Consider the following 18,863-nt stretch of genomic DNA (forward strand, 5'->3'; position numbering starts at 1 on the left):
TATGTATAAGAAAATATCTGCGTTCACCAATGATCCTCATGAAACTTACGTGAGGATCACCACAAATCCGTTGCTATCCTGTACCTGTCTATTGTTTGGCACTCCGTGTGAGCCATATAACAGCTACAGATCATTACTGCCGTGCCATGACGTGCTAGATTTTCCTGAAATTGCATCAGCGTGCGGATTCACCGAGACCCTCATGGCAGTCAGTGTATTAAACCACAGATAGGCATATGAACTTGTCTTCCAAGTTCTTCGTTTCAAGCGTTTTAAGAGTTCTAAACGTTATCCGTCTGTAATCATCTGATGAAATCTCGGTACATGATTTCATGTACTGTAGATGCTTGGGGATTCATAGTAATAGTCAGCAGTCCCATATACCTAGTGCATATGAAGTCTGTCTGATAACATCGCTGCTCTGATGTAGGCCTATCAGTATGTACTGATGTGTGTATTTGTAACTGACACTACAAGGTTACGGTTGAAGTATAGGCCTATGTGTGTTCGTTAGGTACTATTCCGATTCTTAGCGGAAGTTATAGTGAGCAAGCCACGGAAAAGCTACATCTAGGATAGTCGAGAGTAAGAATTTCAACTCTCTTTTCTCAGCTGTGTTCTCGAGACTGAAAGCACTCCATGCCAAGCCCTCAGAGCCGATCCTAAATCTGTGGTAAAGGCAGGAAGCTAAACCGACCCAAACAGGTGGGACTACAATGGTCCAAATGACTTTCGCAGAAAATGGGTAATTTTCGTCCGACTTAATAATAATAATAATAATAATAATAGGCCTAATCATAATATATTCATATATATTTTAAGCGAGTGGGCGCGTGGTTTGGAGCACGTAGCTGTCATCTTGCATTCGGGAGATAGTGGGTTCGAATAACACTGTCGGCAGCCCTGAAGATTGTTTTACCGTGGTTTCCCATTTGCACACCAGGCATATCCCGGGGTTGTAACTTAATTAAGGCCGCGGCCGCTTTCTTTCCGCTCCTAGCTCGTTCCTATCCCATCGTCGCCTTTAAACCTATCTGTGTCGGTGCGAGGTAAGGGAAGTTCTAAAAGAGAAAAAAATGTTTTGTCTCACATTAGTCTCTTATAATATCAACATTAAAGATAATGGTATTTCAAAAGGTCATATTACCGAACTCGATAGCTGCAGTCGCTTAAGTGCAGCCAATATCCAGTATTCGGGAGATATTGGGTTCGAACCCCACTGTCGGCAGTCCTGAAGATGGCTTTCCGTGGTTTCCCATTTTCACACCAGGCAAATGCTGGGGCTGTACATTAATTAATGCCACGGCCGCTTCCTTCCCACTCCTGGGCCTTTCCTATCTCATCGTCACCACAAGACCTATCTGTGTCTGTCGACGTAAAAAAAAACTTGTAAAAACGTTCCTATTAAATTTCGGCAGACGCCTATTTCGTGTTGATCCTCCTTTGCTATAGCCTGCTTCGCTGAATGAGGTTCATAGATTCCGTTTGTAGAGTAACAGGGGCTGCCTGACCGAGGCGGCAAAGGCGTGCTCGGTTCACCCGGAAGGACGTGGGTTCGATTCCCCGCCAGGCAGTCGAAAAATTTAAGAAACGAGATTTCCACTTTCGAAGGTGCACATGGCCCTGAGGTTCACTCAGAGTACACCAGAAATGAGTACCAGGTTACTTCTGGGGGCAAAAGCGGCCGAGCGTAGAGCTAACCACTCTACACCGAGGTTACGGCTAGTGGAAACCTTTAACTTCCACCCCTCTTAAGGGCCTTCATGGCCTGTACGGAGATGACTTTGTTTTGCTTTTTTTGTTTGTAGAGTAACAAAGTTTTAAAAGTGCATTTTTATTTTTGTTGGTCAACCATACGAAGTATCATTGCCAAGGCCATTTCGTGGAAGCGGTGATGTAAGGTCGGCATTAGTATCACGGAAGCTCTCTTGTTTCTTTTTACTGGTTCTTCTGCGACAGAGAAACGGGTGGGAGGGGAAACAGGCGAGACCTGGAGTAATGAAGTTCAGTTCATTTCATTTCAGTTGAGCAGTCCGTTCGTTACGATATGCTCCACACACACACGTACATTGTACTCAACTTCCGGAACCACTTTGTTTACATTTAAAATTAACAAGTGAACCGCTAAGACTACAGGTCATTGTATTCAATGCAGAATATCGGAATTTGTGGTATATAGAAATGGAATAGAAGTAAATGCTGCTGATCCTAGGTGGTTCCAAGATCGATGGCACTTAAATTCAACAAATTCGCTTCTGGTACGTAAAGAATTCCTGCGGGACAAAATTCCTACACCCCGACTTCTGTTCAGGAATAAATAAATAGGCCTGATAATACATAATTATCATTGATATTATTATTTTTTTTTTTTTTGCTAGGGGCTTTACGTTCTCACCGACACAGATAGGTCTTATGGCGACGATGGGATAGGAAAGGCCTAGGAGTTGGAAGGAAGCGGCCGTGGCCTTAATTAAGGTACAGCCCCAGCATTTGCCTGGTGTGAAAATGGGAAACCACGGAAAACCATTTTCAGGGCTGCCGATAGTGGGATTCGAACCTACTATCTCCCGGATGCAAGCTCACAGCCGCGCGCCTCTACGCCCACGGCCAAACTCGACCGGTCATTGATATTATTAAACTCAGTATTATAGCTCGAGGAAATAGATAATACTACTTGTTTACAAGAAGAATCCAATCACTATGTGTCTTGAGACGCCCATTTAATATGCTCAAAATTCTATAAGATAACAAATAGTGTGTACCTTCTATACAATGTTTGTTTTGAATGGAAATGAAGACCACGATAGCGCTTTAAAAAAAAACATCCGTTTGTCTTTCATTCTAGAATTGCAGTTTATTTCATTCAGTGATTTGTTTAACATGTGAATAGAGTCCGGATAGTTAAGTGGCGTGGATATCATTTCTACGAAATTGTAAACCGTACCGCACCATTTGGCAGTTGTTTTCACTGAGCTGTTGCCCTCGATTTTTGGTATCTTCAAATGTCAGTGTATCATGAATTCACTAGAAACACGCATCGGCAGGAGCATGTTGAAAAGCAGACACGGAATCTCGGAATATGGATCAAAATGTCAGAAATGTCTGCTCTGACCCAGCCAGTGACTCCAGGAAAATCTTTTACCGCTTACCAGTATATCTGCAGCAGTAGGCCTATGGCAATGAGGTTAAAAGCAAATTACGACCGAGCAAGTGGCCGTGCGGTTAGGGTGCGCAGGTGTGTGCTTGCATCCGGGAGATGGTTGGTTCGAACCCCACCGTCGGCAGCACTGGTTTTCCGTGGTTTCCTATTTTCACACCAGGCAAATGCTGGGGCTGTACCTTAATTAAGGCCATGGCTGCTTCCTTCCCACTCCTAGTCATTTTCTCTCCGACATCTATGTTGGTACGATGTAAAAAAAAAAAGCCAATTACGTGGCTTGAATGCAACGTAGACGAAGCCATGGTAACTATAAACGTATAACAGCTAAGTGAAACCTTACTGGAAAGACAGGATACAGAGGGAACATGTTCTGCCCTCACTGTCCAGCACAAATTTCACCGAGTTTTAAAACTAAACGTAGAGATGAAATGTTTACGTCCAACAGTCAGAGCTCGAGGCATATTGTAGTAGGGAAATAAAACAAATATAAATAAATAAATAAATATATAATGACATTTGCTACTTGCTAGGCCTAGGAATGGGAAGGAAGCTGACATGGCCTTAATTAAGCTACAGCCCCAACATTTGCCTGGTGTGAGAATGGGAAACCACAGAAAACCACCTTCAGGGGTGCCGACAGTGGGGTTCGAATCCGCTATCTCCCGGATGCAAGCTCACAGCTGCGCGCCCCTAACCGCACGGCCAACTCGCCCGGTCAAATATATTTTAGCAACAGACATTGTTACTGTAAGAGTCCTCAATTACATTCATCTTTGGCGCTTAATATATTCATTACACTAAGTATCTATGTCAGCATTTGCTAAATGACAAGACTCGTGCCACCTGTGATGTAGCTGCCAGCTTAAGTTCAGTTCATCGGATGACTCGTAGCCACGCATGCATTATTTACATTCCATTGCTTTGCCATCCGTAAAAAAATCGTTTTAAAGCACCTGTTTAACCTACTGCTTCATGGCATAATTTTACATTAGAATAGGGCGTACGCATTCAATAGATAGCTGAGATCGCGGGGCTGTCTTGCAGGTAGGAAACTACTCGGCACTGAACTTCCAAGTTCACTTCCCCCCACCATTCTACCTTCAGGACGTAGAGGAATTTGTTTCTGTAAGCCGCCATCTTGTAAGTCTTCAAGGTGACCTCTCTCTTTCAACCTGAGGCAGGGAACGTAAACTAACCGGTTTGTTTCCCCCTTCATCTCATCTTGTCGTGGAGCACAGCCAGGTGGCAGCACTCTCGTTTTTCTTTTTTTCTATCTTTCCTCTCCTTTTCTTTTGTTTCTATCTTCTGCCTTACGGGACCAGACTTAACTTAGTCAGGTGCACTCCACAAATCCTGGTTCGGTAACCAACTGCAAATACTGTAGATCTTGCAGTGCAGGTGTACCTCCTCCTGAGCGAAAGCAACATTAAATTTTGCTTGCTTTAGATTATAGTTCCTTCCCACATGGCTGTAAACATACCTAACTTAAATGTAAACAAAGGCAATTTGCTTGTAAAACCATTAGCTGCTATCCTGAAATAGTCAAGTCTTGTATTTGTCTGCTCCCCGTACATTTTTATTTAGTACAGTATGATTCTCTGCTGTGATTCCACCGCAGGTACTGAGGGATCCCACAGGCAAAGGCATTCAGTCACAGTTAAATTATTGGAAAATATTTTGGGCTCCTGGGTCCCTTTGGGAGAGCCCTCGGAAAGGCACACGCTTTGCAGGGCTGCATTTTATTTATTTAAGTACTTTCTGATTTAAATTGGAATCTGAATTTTCGAGGGAAGTTTTAATACCGTTACTATTTTTTACGTCGGTTGAGGCGCTGGCCTTCTGACCCCAACTTGGCAGGTTCGACCCTGGCTCAGTCCGGTGGTATTTGAAGGTGCTCAAATATGTCAGCCTCGTGTCAATAGATTTACTGGCACGTAAAAGAACTCCCGCGGGACTAAATTCCGGCACATCAGCGTCTCCGAAAACCGTAAAAGTGGATAGTGGGACGTAAAGCCAATAACTTTATTAATTTACTGAGAAATGCGCCTCGGTTAGGAGGAAACAGCATTGTTCTGACATTCAAATTATGCCTTATTACATTATATTTTCAATTAAATTAATTTTAGAGAGGCCTAGGGAAGGTCTTTCGAGTTGACGCTATATAGGCGATCTGATCATTTAACTAAAATGCTGTTATACTGTACAATTCTAAATATTTATAGATTATTGTCTATTTCGGAAAATATAAAAAAAGTTCTGCATTTTCCGCTCCCAAGGAAGGATGCTTCTGGTCAAATATTTCACATCTAGGTTTATTTATTTATTTATTTATTTATTTATTTATTTATTTATTCATCTTGTATTCATCCACCACGTAACAGAGCTCTCTCCAGTTACAATGTCTACTTTCATTATCAGTTAATGAGTGGTATTCAAAACACATTTTGATGTGAAAGAAGAAAGTAAAATTAATAGAACTACACATGTACAGTATTGCATTATCACTAAAAATATAGACGAAGCATACTTGAAATATTAGGAACCTCCAATTATTTATAACAGATCTGTTCACAAAACTTTCGGCTGAAACAGTCTATAGGCCTAAGTAGAAATGTATAGACCTAGACATATAAAAGAATTATGAGAATAATGGTTTAAATCAGCGAACGCTTTACAATAGCCTATAGTATTTTCAGTATAAACGTAGCCTTTAAGTATGGTAACATCTAATAGGGTGAATGTAGGCTTCCTCTGCTTCTTCTTCTTCTTCTTCTTCTCCTTCCTGGCCTTTTTGCCAATTACCTGGGGTCGATACTTACATGGATTTAGCTCTTTCTTTTACGGCAGAATGCCTTTCCTGACGCCAACCCTATGTGGAGGGATGCATTAACTATTGCGTGTTTCTGTGGTTGTTTATAGTGAGTGTTGTGTGCTGCATGCAAATGAAGATGTGTATTACACCAGCACAAACACCCAGCTCCAGAGCTAGAGGAATGAGCCAAAGTTAAAATCGCCAATTCGGCCGAGAATCGACCTCGGTGCCCTCTGAACCGAAGGTCATACGCTGACCACTTATCTAAGGAGTCGAACAGAGATAATATAGAAACAACAATGCAAAAATATTGTAGGTCCTGTTATGGACTTACTAACGATAATAATAGTAGCCCGTCTCTGTGTGATTAGCTGTCACCCCGGGAGGCCGGGGTTCAATTCCTGGTTCTGCCACGAAATTTGGAAAGTGGTACGAGGGCTGAAAAGGGGTTCACTCAGCCTAAGGAGGTCAACTGAGCGAAGGGCGTTCGATTCCTGCCTCAGCCATCCTCGAAATGGTTTCTCGTAGTTTCCCACTTCTCCAGGCAAATGCCGGGATGATAGGCTACCTAACTTAAGGCCACGGCTGCTTCCTTCTCTCTTCCTTGTCTATCTATTCCTGTTCAGCATAGCAGGTGAGGTATTTGTCCTCCCCAGTTGTATCCCCGACCCAAAGTTTCATGCTCCAGAACACTGCACTTGAGGCAATAAAGGTGGGATCCCTCGCTGAGTCCGCGGGAAAAACCAACCCTGGAAGGTAAACAGATTAATAATAATAATAATAATAATAATAATAATAATAATAATAATAATAATAATAATAATAATAATAATAATAATAATAATCGTATGGCCTCAGCTACCCTGTACAGGTAAATTAATCTGACGCCATTTAGACTACCTTCGCGTCAAATTCGACGTTCCGTTTTACTCCACCAAATGACACAGTAAACTAGATTTCTGTCGTGCGATCTGTGGCTGAGTTTTGATTAATTTTGTCCGGTACACCAAATGTGTCACCAGGGATCCTTTAAATGCCTACATTTTATGGCATGGAGTAATGAACTGATTTTCTTCCGCCCTTCAAAAATCCGACTACGTCAATAGGGTTTAAACCCACGATCTTGGGTTTCGGAGGCCGACACTCTACCACCGATCCATAACAATAAAGGTGTAATAAATCCTAGAAAACATGATTAGAGAATGCCGAATTTAGTATTTGATGTACCTACTTCAATTAATTAATTGGTAGGCTTACTGAAAGCCAACTGCATACTGATTGCATTTGACAATTTTGGTGTTAATTTATATTTTAATTCAAGAAGCAATTGTCTATAGAACGTGCAGAGCAATGTTACAATAAATTCATGGGCATATCATCATGTACCAACCTAAGTTACCTTCCACTGAAACAGAGCATGTAGGTATCTTTCTTTTGTGCTTTTACAGACGAACGTTTGCCTTATAAAACGACGATTTAGAAACAAAACAAAATTACACAAATCGATCACTGCCTTTTTATTTAATTGTCTTTCTTCCTGACGCTACATTTGTGAGTAATTCTTGTTGTCGGCGAATGGGTGGGTTAACGAAAATAGGCGTGGCTAAGGACGCCATTACGCTTAACACTCAAGAGTACTCGGCCAGTTCGGAGCACTCTGACCTCCTGCCGTGCTTTGTCATTGGCAGAGCTATTTCTGGAAAGCCAACGGTACTTACTACTACTAAGAGGGTAGCACCGTATGAAGAAACTAGACCAACATCTCTCTCTCAACCCCAGCTTACTAATTCCCGCAACATACAGTAAATCTTCAACATTTGCAACTCTAATTTTTCCCCCGGAACTTCGGTGGACTTATAATCTCAACTGACAATATTTATGGAGAGGAGTTTATAAACAATTTCTTCGAAGTGATTTGCTGAACAAGAACGGCTATAAACCGTTGCCTTGGCCTTTCAAAGCTCTAACCAACAGTGTGAAGTACAATTTGTTGTTTTAATTCGAAGAAAGTCAAAGCGGGTCTTGCTTCTTTTGACTATTGCTAATAATAATAATAATAATAATAATAATAATAATAATAATAATAATAATAATAATAATAATAATAATAATAATAATAATAATAATTGCTTTACGTCCCATTAACTAATTTTACTGTTTTCGGAGACATTGAGGTGCCGGAATTTAGTCCCGCAGGAGTTCGTTTACGTGCCAGTAAATCTACCGACTCGAGGGTGACGTATTTGAGCACCTTCAGATACCACCGGACTGAGCCAGAATCGAACCTTCCAAGTTGAGGGCAGAAAGCCAGCGCCGCAACCGTCTGAGCCACTCAGCCTGGCTAGATCATTCCCGTTTTATTTCATGGGGTAAGAAGTTAGTGGAGATTGATTGATAGCCTGAGTGAGTGTGTAGTTTAGGCCTATAAGTCATTAGCCCGATGTTATCTGTTAGGTCATCAGCCCAGAGGCTGGTTGGATCCTCAAACAGCACCACTAAAGGTTATGTGGTTATAAGGAAACCGCAAAAACCAATGGCAGCACCAAAATGAGGCGTACTAGGTAAGACGAGGAGTGAGGTAGTTTGCCATTGCTTTCCCCACTGGGTCAGAAAGTGCTATTGTAGCACGACTGACCCTATGAGCAACACCTTTCATAACACTCGTGCACTAGTCGTGCTCTGAATGTCATTACTCAGCACCACCCATACCCCAGCAGTTTCCATATTTGTCACAGCGATGGATGAGACTGGGACTTCGGTGGAAGCTACACTTTACTCTGGCCTGTGCCAAGAGATGGATACAAAAGTACTGTATCCATCAAGAAATGGCAGCAGGCAATTAGCCCTATAAATGTAATTATTTAAAATAGGACTGATGAATGGCCCTAGACTTAAGTCCATCCACGGATTTTTCCTAGATTGGCAGATGGGGAGTTAGGGGACAATCACAGAATGGTCACTCTCTAGTTGACAATATACTGTAGTTGTATGCTGATATCTAGTTTTCGCCCCTGCCACTAATACAGACAGTAGTGGCTATGCGATTGTTCCCAAGATTACGAGCATGTACGAGAACCCTAGTGTGCATATTTTATGTAGGCTACATACTGTTGTTCACTCTGCGGGCGCCCACAAGCTTGCTGTCCACTTACGTCTTGGTTAACGGTATATTTCTGGCCGTATGGAGTTTATCGCTATTGGACATATCAAGTTACGTAGCGCTGTTTCGCAGTTAAAGGTGCTTCACCTCAACACAATTACCAACTATTCAAAATTTGTGTAAGTCATGCCGACACTGTTGAACTGGCCGTTTAAATATTTATAGTGAGGATGGAACTGTTTGAAATTTCATTTTCTCACAGCTTTGCACCTGGACAAGAGATGCTCCTTCCTGTACACCCAACATCTGTGGGGGTTGTCAATACAAGTATTTCTGCAGAAACGTGAGAACGGTAGGGAAGGGAAGGATTGAAGATCCAGGTAAAAATTCTGGGGTAAAATTAAGGGTTAGGTAGAGAATTCTGTAAACTATTCTCCCCAAGCTTTGGGCGGCTATTGAACTTCTGGTCTCTTTTTCATTTCCAGGAGAGCTTATTAGGTACCTAGTGGTTCAATACATCGTTTCCCTACTGACAATTATAGAGTTGCCCCTCCCGTTACAAAACCAATAATAAAGGAGCGCGTTCTTAATAGGATATTATACGTAGACCTACCAAACTTTGAAATGAGTGGTATCGTATATAAAATTGAACATCTGAGTAGCGTAGTTGGCTAGGTGCTCTTCCTGTGTTCAAGGTTGCGAGATCGAATCCTTCGACAGTTAGCATTTTAGAGCGTCTACATTGTAAGAGATTGGCCTATTTGTTGCAGATGTTGATCAACAGTTCCCTTAATTTATTGTGCTGTGAGTTTCCATTCGGGAGATGGTGGGTTCAAATCCCACCGTCGGCAGCCCTGAAGATGATTTTCCGTGGTTTCCCGTTTTCACACAACGAACATGCTGGGGTTGTACCTTAGTTAAGACCACGTACACTACCTTTCCAAACGTAGCCCTTTCCCATTCTTCATCGCCGATAACCTTTGTGTTAGTGCAACGTTGAACCACCAGAAAAAAGAAAGTGTATGGAATAACCAGTTTAAGAAAAACTAGTAAGTTCCATATCTCGCTGCAAGATATAGAATTTGTTGTGCGATTGTGGATGAGGGCATGATGGAATGAAAAACTGCAATACGCATGAAGCTATCTGTATCGGAAGAATAAAGGCCGAGAGGATACGTCGTGCTGACCACACGACACCTTGTAATCTGCAGGCCTTCGGGTTGAGCAGCTGTCGCTTGGTAGGCCAAGCCTCTTCGGGGCAGTTGTGCCATGTTTGTCTGCATAAGATTAACTTTCGACACATTCTTAGGCATAGAATTCAGTTACCCCTTGCTCAATCTAATTGACAAAATTTATTTTTTGTGTGGAATAACTTAATTTAAATCTTGTTTGTTTGTTTGTTTTAATGGCTGCTAAGTGCTCTCAGTTCTTAATGGAGAAATAAGGAATAATCAACAAACGGCAATAGCTAACAAGTACCGGTAATCACTAATGGTAGAATGTACTTGCTTATCAGGGGCCTACATGAAATTTCGATACACTCTTTGGCACATAATTCAGTTGCTCCTTGATTAATCAAATCTGTAAAATGCATTTTTCGTTTTGAGTAACTTAAATTTAATGACTATGATGACTTGTTAATACTCTTGGTTCTTTAATGGAAAGGTGAAAAATAAAGCCAGATGGCAACAGCAAACAGATAATAACTAATAGAGTAGAATATGCTTGCTTATTGGGCCTTCGTGAGTGATAAGAAGAATAACTATCAGAGCCATTTCTTCAATGCAGTTACTATGCCAGTTTGCTAATTTTGTTACTGATGAGCAAATTATAGGAGCAAAACATGTTTGAGGAATTGTATAATAACTTATTATTATTGTCCCACTTTGAGTAGACCTATTATTCTAATACTAAACCAAGAAATTGTGTTGGTGATTTCCGTTAAACTAAATCATGACTTTTTTTGGAATTGTTGATCCTAGGATATATAATACACATACCTTCAATAACTTTTCAACAACATATTTGTCTTCTTTATCCTGATTTATAACAGACATCTTCTCTCTTGTTTCAGATCGCTCTCAGAGTAAGCACGATGAAGAGGCTTTGTTTTCACGGCCACTAACTCCTGATAGCAATCGTTCAACATCGCCAGCTAGCCCAAACACAAAATCAACATCATCAACGGAATCTCCCGCTAGCAGCACTGCTCCTCGTCGTTTTATATCGTCCATCTTGGGAGGTGATATTCCTTATGGAAGCCGAGGTCACATTCTTACTCGCGCAGAGCGCAAGGAGTACCTCCCTGCTGTCACTCCATCTTCTGCTACTCCTCCTCCTCCACCACCTGCACCACCTCTTCCATCTGGTTCACCAGCTCCTGCTAAACCTGTGGTGCGTTGCCAGCCAGTCTCCGTCATTCAGAGAACACCTTCTATTCAACCTCCGGTTGCAAAACCAATGAAGGAAGAAGATCCTGAACACACGGAGGTAGTGATGGTTATACAAGAACCTGAGCAAGATGCACCCATTGATTATCACATACCAAAGAAACAACCTGATGAACAGAAACTTAGTGATAAAGATAAGGAAAGAGAATTCCAGAAAAATTTGACTATTAAGATTGCCAGTGGCATGAAGAGGGTTCCTCTACCTTTGCTACTGGGACGTCAATTACTGAACTGCAAAATAACACCAAAGTCAGCTGCTGCGGGCCATGGCCACAGCAATCGAGGGGGCAGTGGAGGAAACTCGGGAGGTGGAGGACATCAAGGTGGCAGCAGCAGCCACAATTCATCTTCTATGTCATACAGTGGTGGGGGTGGTAGTCTAGGTGGAGGTGGAGGAGGTATGCTTGGAGGAGGAAGTCCTGGTGGGGGAGGATCAATGAATCCTGGGGGTGGGGGGAGAGGAAGCAACATTTATGGACCAAGTAGTCCTCCAACAGGCTCCTTACCTCCATTTTATGAATCCCTGAAAGGTGGTGGCTTAGGAATTTTCAACAGCAATCAACACTGTAATGGCAGTAGTGGTAATAATTATTCTCTGATGTCAGCACCTCTTCCAATGGACTGTGACACGGGGCAGGATCAGCAAGGACTGAATTATGCTGGTGGTGGTAATACACAGCCTAAACAATATTCACTTCTTCAAAATGTGTGCGAGACATATGGGTTAATTACTATGAAGGAAGAAGACGACTTGAGTGAATATGTTCCAAAACTCTCTCCGGACTCCAGAGATGTTTTACCGCCAGTCCACGTAGTTGGGAGTTCAGGTAATTTAAGTTCGACATTGCTGGGCAGTGTGGGTTCTGGCTATATGTCAAGTCAGTATGATGTGTCGGACTCTATGGTGGTAGATCTCGTTTCAGGGGCAGTGGTAGATCCACTACAATTCACTGCCACTCTCACATTCTCCAGTCCCGCTGACCATCATGCACTGATAGAAAGTCTATCAGACGACCTTTTCCTTCAAAGAATGTCTCCAGATGGAGACATGGACAATAACAACAATAGTGATGCCGATCACAATCTTCTGTCTCATACAAGTCAGGAGGAGCCACAGATTAATTCAAGTCCAACTTTACAGCAGCGTCATGATCAGAACATTCCTCCACCTATAGAGCCATCGGTTGATCCTTTCCCCGAACATTGTCATAATGTACTAGGACTCTCTAGAAATTTTGATACGTCCCGAAACTTTGCTGCTCCTACACACTTTACAAAGAACTCGGTGTTTTTAAACAACAACAATCAAGATACCGGATCTAGTGGATATCATAACCTTCCAAAGGAACGTCCAGAGCTAGCTCTCCACATCTCATCATCCAGTCCTCAGCACCAAGACCAGGAGCAACCTCACATGCAGCAACTACAGATCCAAGTGCAAACGCAGCAAAACAACCAACAGCCACTGCTCTCACCTGGGCTGTCATTTACTGGTAGCGGGCTTGATCTGGACTCACCTACCACCATGTCTCTCCCATCACCTGGTGGGGCTAGCTGCAGTCTTGACGGAAATGGTTCTGCAACCAGCTCTCTCTCTCCACCAGCTAGTGTGAGCAACAGGCGAGACTCCTCTGACATCAGCAATATACCATCTCTCCAGGTCCGCGTGAACATCCTACAGCAAAGGGTGAGCAGTCAACTTGATACAGGCTACAGCCGGGAGTGGGATTTCCTTTTTATGAAAAATAGTAGCTAATTTCTATGAACTACCAAATTCTAAGCAATAAATGCACACAGAGACAGCAGTACCAGGGGCAAAGGAAATATATCGAGGTAACTGTAGCATTCTAGCATCTCAACCACTGAAGGATGTTTTGCTTCTTAGTGTTTTTGGTTAGTATAGGATCCTTAACTATAAAAGTATGTAAAAGCTGTGCCCGTTCAAATTGAATGCTTTAAACCTTTAGTAATAACTAATAAAATTAAATTCGGTATTTATTTAAATTTCAGAGAAAACAGTTTCCTTTGATATTTATTTGTAATATTTAAATTATTAGATTAGCAATATTTCAGTTTTCAGCTTTGCCCAATAAGAATTTAAACAAGTTAGTAACTGAAAAAGATCAGACGACATTCATGACAATTGATTAAAATAACTTACTTCTTTCAACACTATCAATTTAATAGTCTTGGTTCAATAGATGATAAACACAAAATCTCATTTTATGTAGCTTATCCTACAATACTTACCGGTAATTTAGATTATTTTTTCTCATTTTTGTCTTTTTTCTTTCAGCTTGGTCTCCCTGGAGATGTTGCCATTGAATTTGTAAATGGAGGGCATGGGATTAAGAATCCCCTTGCCAACCACGACCTGGGTCATGGACATTCCCGTCCATCAAGCCGGAGTAGCGACTCTGATAAACTTCCTCCTCCACCTGCAAACTCCGACGATCCATCTCGTTTTGCCTGTCGTATCTGCTCAAAGACTTTCAGCCTACAGCGGCTTTTAAACAGGCATATGAAATGTCACAGTGATGTGAAACGATATCTGTGTACATTCTGTGGGAAAGGTTTCAACGATACATTTGACTTGAAGAGACACACACGGACGCATACAGGTTAGCTGCTTAACAATTCCATCCTTACTCTATTTATATAAGTGACTATAGGTATAGAGCCCAAGCAAAACAATGTCTGCAATTTATAGAATTGAATCTCGTGTAGAAATCTTTTATACTCAGGACTAGAGATTAAAGGTCATTTAGCATTACAAAATTATTTTCAGAGCTGGAAACGTTGCTAGATTAGAGATACAGTATTAGCCTCGTTTTCCAAAGATGACAGTTTTGATTTCCCAGTAGAACTCTGTATGTTGAAAGGGTAGGGGAAGCTATGCATCTTCATCGTGTTGTACTTGTTGACATACCGTACTTACTAATGATAACAATATGGTTAGTGACCATCAAGCAAAATTAGTTAAGAACTTGCATTTGGAAAGAACTATTCAAATTAGCATACATTTTTGCCTTCATTATTTCTTCAAGTAAATTTTTAGACAGCATAACATTATAGCAGTAACAATATAGCCTAATCACTGTTTATAAGTACCATAATACAGACATTACTTTGCTACTTCATCTGATAAAGATGAAATAGTTTAGTTCCCAGAAATTAAACATTAGTAGTTAAATTAATAAAGTTATATTGATCTCTTTTCAGGTGTCCGGCCATACAAATGCAATTTATGTGAAAAGTCATTTACTCAGCGCTGTTCCCTTGAATCTCACTGCCTTAAGGTTCATGGAGTGCAACATCAGTACGCCTACAAGGAACGCAGAACAAAAGTAAGTAACCTAATAAAGTAGGGCCTACTGGTCGCAGATTAGAAATATTTTCAATTCACCCAGTTGGGAATGCTAGGCTCTTTCAAGACTTAATGATGGTTATCTTTGCATAGAGTTTGTTCTTTAGTAACTAGTCAATATTTAATTTATTTGGTTGATTACAGAAACTACTTGAATGTAAGCTTTTTCTTCATAATTTTTTTTCTGGACTCATTAGTATATGGCAGTGCACTATTAGCTACTAGGAACATTTGGTACAAGCCTCAAGTAGGTATAGAATTTTCAACTCGTGAGAGTAAAATTCTTGGCTAGTGACAACTTGCCTAACTGATTTTTCTTTCTGGCCTTAATTCCAATTTGTTGGGGTCTGCATTCAATATGTATTTGGCCCAATTTTATGATCGGATGCCCTTGATAAGATCAACCCTATATGGGGGGATGTATATGTCCCGCGAGAAGAGCTTGCAGAAACTTAATCAGGCGCAGAGATCAATATTAGTCAGCGCAGTTTAATGCTCATTCTGGGGCTTCTGTGTGTGACCCAAATACTGATTCCCGGGCTCACTGCTCACTGCATTCTTCAACCATGCGGGCTAACTGAAAGGAGCTGTTTATCAAGCATATAGTGCAAGGAAGCAACAAGCCTGTGTGTATAACATTAATAATTCATGTATATTACATAACTTGAAGTGCGTTTATTGTATAACTAAGGCCTTGAGAATTGTGTGTAATATTCATACTTAGCAATGCCCCTGTTTCATTCTATACAAGGGAGCACCAGAAAATTACACAGTCAAACGAGGGAAGTTATTTATAATGTGCATAAACAAATTCATGAAAAACGAAACACACCCTGCTGGAAACATATGTGCTATTCAAAAGAAGGTGGCTGAAGCAGCGGGTGTGTTGGAAAGGTCCATGTGGAATGTAATACAAGACAAAAAAAGAAAGAAATATGAAAGGGTTGAAGTGGATTCATTTTCAATGCCTGGAAAGAGAAGAATGAAATCTCTCAAGAAGTGTGAATTAGATGATTTTGATGAATGCATGGTCAGGCGTACGATTAGTAATTTTCACGATATCAAAGGCGAGAGACCAACACTGGGAAATATCCATAGGAAACTGGTTGAGGATATACAGTTTAAAGGTGGTGCAAAAACATCAAGCAAGATAGTTCAAGGTCTAGGTTTTGGAGGAAGACAGAAGACATGTAGAATACTTAAGGAGAAGCCTGACATAAGGCTTCTACGTGTACAGTACATACAGAGCATAAGGTGGTACTGACAAGGGGGTAGGTCTGTTGTTTACACTGATGAGACATTTGCATAGTTCGCACACTAAATCAAGCGCTTGGAGTGATGGTTCTCTTCATGAACTGAAGTCACCTATCTTCAAAGGGCAAAGATTAATAGTGGTACATGTCAGTTCAGATGCAGGTTTCGTTCCAAATGCTTTGTTTGTTTTCAAATACAACCAAAACAATTAGATGAACTATAGAAACTATGCAAAATATCAGACAGAGAAATTAATTCCTAATTTGCCACCCAATTCTGTAGTCATGATTGATAATGCCTCGTACCAAGATGTCTAATATAAGCTCACACCCATATCATCTTCCCGAAAATCAGGTGTGCAGGATTCTACATAGATGATAAAACCTCAACTCTGCGCTTTGATTAAATCTCATAAACCACGTTATAACACCAATAGAATCAACAGACTACTTGCTGCCTGTGGACATATGATTTGGCATCTAAGTTACCACTGTACCATCCAGACTTGAACCCAACTGAAATTATTTGGGTTCATGTTAAAAATTATATAGCACCAAAGAATGTTTCTTTCAGACTTGATGATGCAAGAACATTGCTGATTGAAAGAATTGCATCAACTGCAGCAGAAGAATGATCAAGGCAATGTAGGCACCTAATCAATATTGAGAAGAAGTACAATGAGAGCGATCACATAATGGATGAAATATCAGGACTGCATAAATCATTAATCTGGGGGATGACAGTGATAGAAAGAGTGTTAGTGAAGCCAGCACCCACGAATGATAGTAAAGGTGATATGAGCCGTTTTTAATCTCTATAAGAAGATGTGGATTTGAAACAGGCCATTAGGAAAGTTTACTGCTATTTCCCGATTACATCATTCTCTTTGTTATTCCATTCAATGTTTCTGCTTCTGCATCTCTAACAATATCATTATGCTATAGGTTACTGTGTCTAAGCTCTGGTTATAACTATAAGGCATTATATACATGCGCTGTGATCTCATTCAAACCCAGATGACAGTTCAGGATGCAAGACCGCCTGGGCAGACGGTAGAACTGCTGGCAGAAGTGTATTGAGAAGAACACTACAAATATGGTACCTAGTCCCCAAACCACAGTGAAGAGAAGTGTATTGAGAAGAACACAAATACAGTACCTAGTCCCCAAACCACAGTGAAGAGAGGGAGGGGCATGTAGTGCCACTACCAAGCCCACCTGAACTTTGCCGAAGTTCTGTGCAGGTTTCTTTGGCAAGCTCTTCTTACACAACCTATATTCCCTATTACATGTTTCTGTATTGGTTAGAAGTGTAGTGTACATGTGAAGAGAAGTGGATTGAGAAGAACACAAATACCTAGTCAACCTCCTCATGGTTTGGTCTCGGTACAGCGATGTAATGTATCTTTTTATCATTTACCCGTAAGCCAATTTTTGCTGCCATTTCCTCTAGTTCCAGAAATAACTGCCTAATTTCTAATTCATTGCGGCCAATAAGAACAATATCACCCGCATATGCAAGGACTTTATGTTGTCTCCCCAAAATGATGCCAGCAGGTACAAGAGCTAATTTCCTGATAATCTTATCCAGTGCAATGTTAATAGAAGAGGAGATAGCCCTCACACCAGAGTGAAGAGAAGTGGTTTGAGAAGAACACAAATACCTAGTCCTCAAACCAGAGTAAAGAGAAGTGGATTCAGAAGAACACAAATACCTAGTCCTCAAACCAGAGTGAAGAGAAGTGGATTCAGAAGAACACAAATACCTAGTCCTCAAACCAGAGTGAAGAGAAGTGTATTGAGAAGAACACAAATATGGTACCTAGTTCCCAAACCACAGTGAAGAGAAGTGTATTCAGAAGAACACAAATACAGTACCTAGTCCCCAAACCACAGTGAAGAGAAGTGTATTGAGAAGAACACAAATACGGTACCTAGTCCCCAAACCACAGTGAAGAGAAGTGGATTGAGAAGAACACAAATACCTAGTCCCCAAACCACAGTGAAGAGAAGTGTATTGAGAAGAACACAAATACCTAGTCCCCAAACCAAAGTGAAGAGAAGTATATTGAAAATAATACAAATACCTAGTCCCCAAACTAGACAAATTAACCATGCACAGTTCAAATTCTTTGTCTGGCCAGGAATCAAACCTGGGGCCCTGTGAACTGACTCTGACCATTCAGCGAAGGAGCCAGACAACAACTTGTTTATTTATCTGTAAAACTAGAAATAAGGAATCCATCAATGCAAATGAATAATCAACTGAAAATTGGAGGATTTATGTTAACATTCACAAATTCTTGGTTAATTGTGTGGGTTACTGTAGTCACGTCCTAGCTCATGAACTTGGGCTTTTTGTTAGTTTTTCTTTTAATGTTGTACTAACACATCAAAGATTTTCGGTGATGCAAGGATGGGCCAGTGATATATTGTCCATGGCCTTAATTAAGGTACAGCCGTTTGCCTGGTGTGAAAATGGAGTGAGCCCTGGGCAACAGCTGAATGGCTTAGTGAGTGATCCTGAGAATTGGGATATCAGTTGCTATGGAATAGGAGTGAGCATCTCTCACATATTCTGAGTTGTTGCCCTTCTTGTGCTCAGGCAGCTAGGGCTATAAAATCCACTGAGGGGTCCAAACTGTTAGAGAAATTGTCACCAGGACTGTGTATACGTAGAGTAGCAACTTACTTAACAGAAATTACTGAGCTCAGAATATT

General features: G+C 41.1%; 1 protein-coding gene across 3 annotated transcripts in view; it reads left to right on the top strand.

Annotated features, from left to right (window-relative positions):
- The window catches only part of LOC136857835 (transcriptional regulator ovo), a 63,090-nt gene that overhangs the window by 35,591 nt on the left and 8,636 nt on the right, over positions 1-18,863 (top strand). For 2 of the 3 annotated variants that reach the window (XM_067136799.2, XM_067136798.2), the window contains exons 2-4: positions 11,147-13,209; positions 13,819-14,143; positions 14,745-14,869. In XM_067136799.2, coding sequence (XP_066992900.2) covers positions 11,147-13,209; positions 13,819-14,143; positions 14,745-14,869 — 2,513 coding nt within the window. The remainder of the gene's footprint in view (positions 1-11,146; positions 13,210-13,818; positions 14,144-14,744; positions 14,870-18,863) is intronic. The other variant, XM_067136800.2, reaches the window with a different exon arrangement.

Source organism: Anabrus simplex, chromosome 1, assembly GCF_040414725.1.
Source record: "Anabrus simplex isolate iqAnaSimp1 chromosome 1, ASM4041472v1, whole genome shotgun sequence".
Taxonomy (NCBI): domain Eukaryota; kingdom Metazoa; phylum Arthropoda; class Insecta; order Orthoptera; family Tettigoniidae; genus Anabrus; species Anabrus simplex.